Source organism: Micrasema longulum, unplaced genomic scaffold (genome assembly GCF_059751315.1).
Source record: "Micrasema longulum isolate JH-2025_06_02 unplaced genomic scaffold, ASM5975131v1 h1tg002185l, whole genome shotgun sequence".
Taxonomy (NCBI): domain Eukaryota; kingdom Metazoa; phylum Arthropoda; class Insecta; order Trichoptera; family Brachycentridae; genus Micrasema; species Micrasema longulum.
Genome location: NW_028279350.1, coordinates 468,738 through 476,967, shown reverse-complemented (window position 1 = coordinate 476,967; position 8,230 = coordinate 468,738). Strand labels below are relative to the sequence as shown.

The 8,230-nt window shown below is 38.3% G+C and overlaps 1 protein-coding gene across 1 annotated transcript in view; it reads right to left on the bottom strand.

Moving 5' to 3' along the window:
* Positions 1 to 1,104: 1,104 nt before the first annotated feature.
* Ubr3 (Ubr3 ubiquitin ligase) overlaps positions 1,105 to 8,230 on the bottom strand; it is an 81,053-nt gene continuing 73,927 nt past the window's right edge. The window contains exons 22-26 of the mRNA XM_088239561.1: positions 7,740 to 7,975; positions 6,303 to 6,441; positions 5,916 to 6,124; positions 3,153 to 3,424; positions 1,105 to 2,023 (exon numbers count right to left, since the gene is read on the bottom strand). Of these exons, the coding sequence (XP_088095687.1) occupies positions 1,906 to 2,023; positions 3,153 to 3,424; positions 5,916 to 6,124; positions 6,303 to 6,441; positions 7,740 to 7,975 (974 nt within the window). The 3' untranslated portion in view covers positions 1,105 to 1,905. The remainder of the gene's footprint in view (positions 2,024 to 3,152; positions 3,425 to 5,915; positions 6,125 to 6,302; positions 6,442 to 7,739; positions 7,976 to 8,230) is intronic.

Below are 8,230 nucleotides of genomic sequence, written 5' to 3'. Positions count from 1 at the left end.
CCAAAAAGGGGTGAGCTTATTTTTTAATTACTGATATCCTTAGGAATTTTATTTGGATACATCTCTAATTTTTTCTGCTTATGTCAGTAGTCGGCATTACACGGAAAAGTTCGCCAAGTTTGACAGCTGGCATCTGGCTGGCTTGTTTGTCTTGCAGTGGGTTCTTGTCATTCTTCTGAATGAGATTTGAGGCAAGTTTTAAATACAGTTCACAAAAATTAAAGTATGTATGGAATTTGATTGTACAAACATAATTATATTGTAAGGATTACCTTATTTATTAAAATAACACATGTTTCATGAACTTTGTCCATTCATTATCACTAAAAGACTGAGTGTACTTTTTTAAAAAGGAATAATCTACTAAGCCTCTATTTTAGAGGCTCGTCACCGGGTGGTAAATAGAGAATGTGAAAGGAAGTTATGAAAAATACACCACAACAACCCGACCTATTGAGAAAAATCTTTCTTAGATTTATTTCTCGAAACTGGTGGGACTCGAACCCGCTCCGCCAGTTTCACAGTTGGCTGTATGACCAACTGCGCCTGTAATAATGTCTGAAGTATAAAAAATAGCTTGTATAGACTTTTTTGTGTTTTTATTTTTAAAAGTGATTTTTTCTGGCAACATGATACCGTGCTACCTGATGTGAAAAACCTCTGTATTAAAAGCAAAATTTAAAAGAGAAAAACTCTTATGGAGAAATATTTATGTATGCTCATTTATATTTCATCTGATTTTCAAAATAAAAGTCGTCTTATTACAAAAAAGGACATTAAACTGAAAAGTGTATATTAAACATATTGTAAAAATATATCAAATTTGTATGTTAATAAACAATTTTGATTCACGTGCCTTACGAAACTTACCTTTTTAAAAAGTTAATGCAATTTTTTTTCATTGTTTTATATTGTAATTTCTAGTAAAACAAATTGAACTTTCGCATTACCCACGCAACATTTCAGTGAAGAAAATTCTTGCGCTATATTTATTTATAATAATGAACTCTGGGTAAAGTGTAGCATAGAACAGCAGCCTGAAATGCGACGAGTGATGCGCATATCAGATGGGCACGAGAGGAGGGTAAAGAAAAAGTGGGTGAATAAATTCAATACATATTATTTTATTTGACAATATTAATTTACAAACTCAAGCCAACATCGCTAAGGAAACAAGTAACAATGATGAATCTTCTGCGGTATAAAATATTGCATCGCACAACAAGACTTCCTACGGCACTTCCCACCGAGTCCCAGTTCACAGCAGTTCTCCAATATACTTGGACTAATCTAATATTACCTAAGGAGGGTCCAATCTCCCGACTCCTGATGCCTTACGCTAATCGAGTGTATTTGGTATAATACATTACCTCACCGGACCAACTACCGTCCTTCACTGTATTCTACACTCGTCCGTGACTATTCGCAGTCCGGGAGACAAAGCTTCCGGAAAATAAATTCATTAAAAAAGTACTAAACAAATTTCTGGAAAATAAATACTTTAAAAAGGACACAATATTCGGATAAATGTAAATATTCCAAATTTTAATTTAAATACATTATTTACATATTTAACCTCCGCTTCTGGAGGGGAGAAATAGTCGCGGAGCAGCGACGTCAGTAACCAATATATACATATAGATATTAATGTATGTACGCTCGTATATAGGGGAAGCTTTATATTAATATCGTATTAATTGAAGCGTCAAAATCACATTTATTCGGCACTTCCGTGCCCGCCTTCCGCAATTGATTAATTTATTATTTACCTAGCTAAGCTAATATTACGCCTCATTTTCCAAACATGTAAAATTGGCGTACTCGGTTAAAGTGAACTGTCTGGCGATGGGACAGTATTCGGTAAGTTGGGATGGAGCGGAGACAAGCTGAGGGGGGCGGAGTCCACTAGAGGGAGTCACGGTGCCACACCCAGGTGCGCTTGGTGTGGTCGAAGCGATGCGCCAGCCACTGTTGCTCCAGCAAGTCGAAGCGGTCTTCCGACAGGTACAGCGGCTTGCCTCTTCTGCAAGCCAAACATTATTATAATACACAAATCGGCAAATGTTACAGCGACGTGAATTCACAACTTTACTTATCATCCAAAAACAAAAATATGATGTTACAGCAGACCCTCACATAGGCATATGAGATGCTCGAAAAGGCACATTAAAATATCACAATTTAGTTTAAAATTTAACTCTGAAATAAATACAAAGTGTAATGTGTAATAATACATATTTATATGGGTTTTGAACAATAAAACGAGATAAATCAGTGTAACATTTTTAGGCAATTATATCATGTAAGTATATCTGAAGCCTTCCCTTACGTTCTTTAACCCAATTCATAATCAACCGTTTTCTTAATTTCAACGGGCAGAATATCGAACATTATTGGTCCGAGATAATTGAATCCATTTCGAGCCATAGACAAATGTATGCCAGAAGCCACTCTTTATTTGCATAATCATGTGTCATGAAATAAAGTGCTAGGTTTATATGAAGCAAAATAACCCTGATACAGATTTGTCTACTGCTACTACAGAACGACTGCTCGGTCCGAGTCGTGCTCGATATTTCTGTGAGGGCCGGTTTTATAAACATCCATAACTAAACCTGAAACCATTTTTGACTAATATTTGATATACCGGCCAATTATCGAGTTTTAAACATGTTCGTAGCGTTAAACGAGTCTTTAAAATAATGGTTATAACCTGATTTTGGCTGGTTAAATCCATTATGGCAATGTTATTTGATAATTTCTTTCGTTCTCCGCTTAATCAATTTGTTTTTTCTGTTTTTAAAAATCTTAAAACATTGTAGTTTTGTATATCGTAATGAATGAATCATCAAGCATTGCAAATGTTGTAATTAATGTAAAATATGTATTTAAATCCAAAACAGAGCAATGTATTGTTTGCGCCTGACAGATAAAAACCAATATCATAGACAATTGACAAAAAATAATAGAAATTATGGCTTAAATTTGAATTCCGATCAAAATACTTACCGGCGGCCGTCAATTGACAAAATTGGTTAATAAAACACACAACCGTCGGTTATCATTAACGGAAGGTTAACGGTTTGATAGATTGTTTATGCGACCGGCCCTCGACGTGCTATAGGAGGTCCGGGAGAAGGATGGCAACTCACTTGAGGTCGCGATCCTCCTCGTCGTAGTCGTCCAGGTAGAGCGAGCCCCACAGGCAGGCCCGCCGGCCGCGCACGATGATGATGTACGTGGAGGTCACCACCAGGAAGATGCCCGTGCCCCCGCCGCAGTCCATGGCGTGCTGCACGGCCTCGCACACGTCCTGCTGGCGGCAGCACTGCTGCTTGAGGCACACCACGGTCCCGCACAGCAGACACACTGACGCCTCCTTGGGCACGGCGCCGCACTGCGAGCAGATCCTCTCGTGGTAATACTACAATACAGACAATATAAAAAGTCTGTTAATGAAAATTTTCCGTGGAAATTTATTGTAATTTATTAAAGAAATGAAAAAAACAGCGATTGTCGAGACCCGAGATGTCAAAACTGGGTCACCGGTTATTCCAGGTTTGTGGATTTAAGTTTCACAGGTCTTTTATTTCTATATTCAAAATATCCCGATGCACGAAGGTAGAAAACTACACTCGGTTCGAGGAAGTTTCCAAGTGAAGTGGGATTAAATAATTTCTTTCACAAATTCACAAATCATCATAAATCAAGACTCGCATTGTAAATTTTAATAAAACAACAATGTATTTGTTTTTAAACAAAACCCATTTATCATACACCAAAACTTCTTTTTGCGCGGTGTAAAAAGGTATACTAAAATAAGAGCCAACGGTGGATACGTTTACTTGTATAAACATCAATTCCAGATTCAAAAAAATATTTATTGTTTACTACTTATTGTACCTTCATCGCCTACCATGCGAGTATGCGAGAGGTCTCGCGTGGTATGCGAGAGGTCTCGCATGGTAGGTTCCCGACATTAAATATTTATTGTACCTTCATCGCCTACCACCCGAGAGGTCTCGCGTGGTAGGCGACATTAAATATTTATTGAAAAATATGTTTTCATACTAGAATATTTTCATAGACCCGGGACTGGCAACTGAAGCGTAACTGATCATCTTACCTTCATATAACAAAAAAAAACAAGATACGCTGTGATCGGTGTACCAATGCAGTGCCCTATGCACCATTAGGTATGAAAAGGGATTATGATGTATGTATATTTTATTAAAAAATAAAGCATGACAATGAAATATTTAAAAAAAATTGTAACAAAAATTACTCAAAAAGAATTTTTTATTTATATATAAGTTGAAAAAATATGTGTGTAGGAATAAGTTAGTTCTTTAAAAAGTGTATTGAGTATAGTTTACAAATATTGATAGTTTATATAAAAAGTAAAATCTCATTTTTACGTTTTCCAGTTTTTTACACCGAAATGTTCAGGTTCCATTTTTCCTCACACATTCTCGTACAAATTCACAATAGATTCGCAGGACATTCACAATTGTACCTGTACTACCTCTATTTTAAGATTAAATAAATAAATAAACCCATCATATTATTATTTAGAAAGAGTTTTAAATAAAAAGAATAAGCAAAAGAGCGATGCAGGGAAATTAAAACTTTATTACTACAGTCGAACTTGGTTATAACGATCACGGAAATAGCGAGATCTCGGATATAATGAGGAAACATTAGTTGGCATTTTAGTTTGTGGTTTTCTCCATACATTTATTCACTTTTATAACGAGCTTCTTCTCAGACATACCGAACGAAAATACTGTTGAAAATTGATCAAAAACTCTTAAATTGTTTTCAATTCAATTGTCTAAATGGGGGACTAACTTTTCATCGACGCCGCTGGGCGTTGGGATCGGTTTACGTTTATGATACTAAGTAAGTGTCTAAGTACCTGATTGGTGTTTTCGCCGACAACATTGACAAAGTATCACTCAAATGGTTGAAAAAATCCAAGCTTTGTGAACTCAATAAGCACAGGCTCGGCACTTCATTACAATTTACAACTTCTTTTGTAGTTTATGAATGACATCCTTGTTTCGGGGGTTTTTAGAATGTTCTATGGTAAATTCATAATAAACATTACGAGTGGGTGATGTCAAATAAGTTAAAATATAACCCTTGAATTGTAAACATAACTACTAACCAGCGGAATTGATTCGATTTGCGAAAAAGTGGCTATTATTTGTAAAATAGAACGTGGTGCGAAATATGTCGAAGTGTGCAAAAAGTTTTTTCTATCCTTATCTGTCAACATTGTGAATAAATACTAATTTATCTGAATTTGAAATGTTTGTAATCATTTCTTATAATTTTCAATACTGACAATGGCGATTGGATTTAAAAAACCTTTCTCTGGTATAACGAGTAATGCTTATAACGAGCAAATTCAGTCGGTCCCGACTTTCTCGTAATAATCAAGTTCGACTGAATTACACATTGTTAAACATTAGTTAGTTCAAAAAAAAAAAATATTTTTTTGTACAAAGTTATTTTAAAACCATGCATGTAAAAAGAGGTTCTAGTGTACTTTAAAATAAGTATAAAAGGCTCCTCTAGAAAGGGTTTCAAAATGTGAAGAATTAATTGAAAAAAAAAGTTCATGAATTAAAGTCGAGCAATAAAATTACTATCAAGAGCGGAGGCGGGTTGCGCATGGATTGATGAGTGGATCGGGCCAAATAGTTAAGTGTTTTTATTGGTATGTTTTAATAAGATAAATGATAAAAGTATAATGTTATTTAATACGTATCGAGGGCGTGTTTCGATTCGATATGCCTAATTTACGATAAAATAATTCTGCCAGATAGATATGGAGATAAACATCATCATTCTCTCGGGGATATGAATACATAAACAAGGGCAAGAAATACATAATGGCGTGTACTCACTGTGAAGAGGCGGTCGTAGTCCCGGGGCAGGCGGAGCAGCGCGGGCTGGCGCCAGGCGCGGTGCTGCGGCAGCAGGCGGCGCAGTGGGCCGGGGCAGCGCGCGCCCGCGCCCGCCAGCTGCCGCGCCCAGCGCGCCACGAGCGCCTGCTCCGTGCCTCCCCCGCTGCCCCACCACTGCAGCCCCGCGCCCGCCCGAATGCAGCTCTCCTCTGGTAATACCACAACACGGATTATAGACTAACTGACATTATATTGTATAATTCCGAGTGTTGCGAGAACAAACTCGAGTATTTCAAAATATAACAGTAAAATATCCCGCTTTACATTGAAAAAGAAATCCGAATAGAACAGAGTACTCGAAGAATTGAAGTACATTTAGTCGCTTACCGGGTGACACAAACTCCAGGAAGCGGAACAGACTAGCGAACTCCCGGTCCTCGGCCGGGATGTGGGGGAGCTCCTCCCCGCACAGGTGATGGCGCAGGAGGGCCGCTACACGCAGATATGGCAGCAGCTGTTCCTGCACCTGCGGATCGGAGTATACAAATTTATAACGCACCGGTTATATTTAAAATATGTTCATTAATACGCAATTACATACTACACATATTCCGACTTGTAGGTTGAGAAACTATGAAGAACTGTTCATCGATCAGCATAGAACAAACTATGGCCTTAATTTTCCAATGACCCGTCTTTGTCGTATCGTTAACTCGAGACAAGATCTGGACTTTTTTGGTTAAAGTTTACAGCGGTTTAAACGAGCACTAAATAAATAGTCCAGATCTTGTCTCGATGTCCCTTATGTTTGTCAATACTACTTTTCTTTTTTTAAAATATTTTTAACTATTCTTTCTTTTATTGTAATATTAAAACCCCATAAATTGTATAAATGGACATTTATGTTCGTTAATAAATAAAGTACAAGCATTAGAAATTTAATCAAATTCATTGTCGTGGGTTACACAGATTGACAAACACCGAGTTTACAGATTGAAAGTTGGCGCAATTATTGTTTCTCGACGCAGGGGTGATTTACAGCTCCGAAGGGAAGGAGAAGAAGTACTAATAACTCCAAGAACTTCAGCTTTTAAGCTAGAATTCGTACTTAACTGAGCAGTTACCAGAGATCAACTACTAGAATCTGGGTGAATCAAATTATATGTCTCGCTAAAGAACCCGGTGAACCAAATAAGGTAAGCGACAAGGTAGGCAGAGGCAGTATAATATGATTTTACAGGGGTGAAAGCCAAGGCGTACTCTAGTACCGAAGAGTTCCAAACATGGAAAGCAGGTTGATAGACTAGGGGAGCCCCGAGTGGGTGTCTTAATCAGAGAGTGTCAAATAAGATATGTAAGCAAAACGATAGGAAGACGACAAGGAATGCTCTCGACTTCTAGAGATAGAATCCATCTTACAAAAGCCAAAATTAAGAGGGGATAAATTTTAGGGGTCTTGCGGGGCATGGGGTAAGCACGGGTGGCTGACGGTGTGCCAGAAGAGTATCGCCTTGGAATGCCATTGAATATGCAAACCTATCCCATATCGCCAGCTCAAAGCAACAGTGAGAAAACACAGATATGTAATTCAATTAAATAAATTAATGTTTTCAAGTAATTTAATATTGAAGCTAGATAGTTAACCCATCTGAAAATATAGTATTTATAATCTAATTCAAATAATTTAATAATCTTTTAGGGCCATTATCTCAATACAGAGTTTTAATTAACAACTCGGGCAGGCTATGTAAAGAAAAATCATCATGAAATCCGAGTAACAGTAAATAAACATATTTGTTTTAAGAGTGAAACAAAATAAAATACCTGTAGTTCCATGGCGTCCCAGTCGAGGGGAGAGCCGGGCGGCTCGTCCTCGTCCTGCTCCAGCAGGCCGGCCAGCTGCTGCAGCAGCAGACGGGCGGCTCCGCGCAGGCTGTGCGCTGGCGCCGCGCCGCCCAGCAGCTCCGCTCGCGCGCGCCGTCCCGCGCCCGCCAGCGCGCCGCCCACCACCTGGTAGTACGCCAGGTTGTACAGCGCGCGCACCATGCACGTCAGGTACGCTGCCGGAATACAAAGGTCCTATTACAGCATCCTACTTAAATATTTAAGTACGAGTTGGAGAAGAAAGAGGAATTGCGGATGGGTATTAAGAGGGTGTTTTGAATATGAACGAAGAGGTAAATAGTGTAAAAAATGACCGAAAATCTCCGCAATGCGGGAATAATACAGTTCAGTGTTTTTTGTTAAATTGTGACTTTTTTCACATTGAAAATCCACACCGCCCGTGACAAAATAGGCGAGAAGAAGAATCAGTC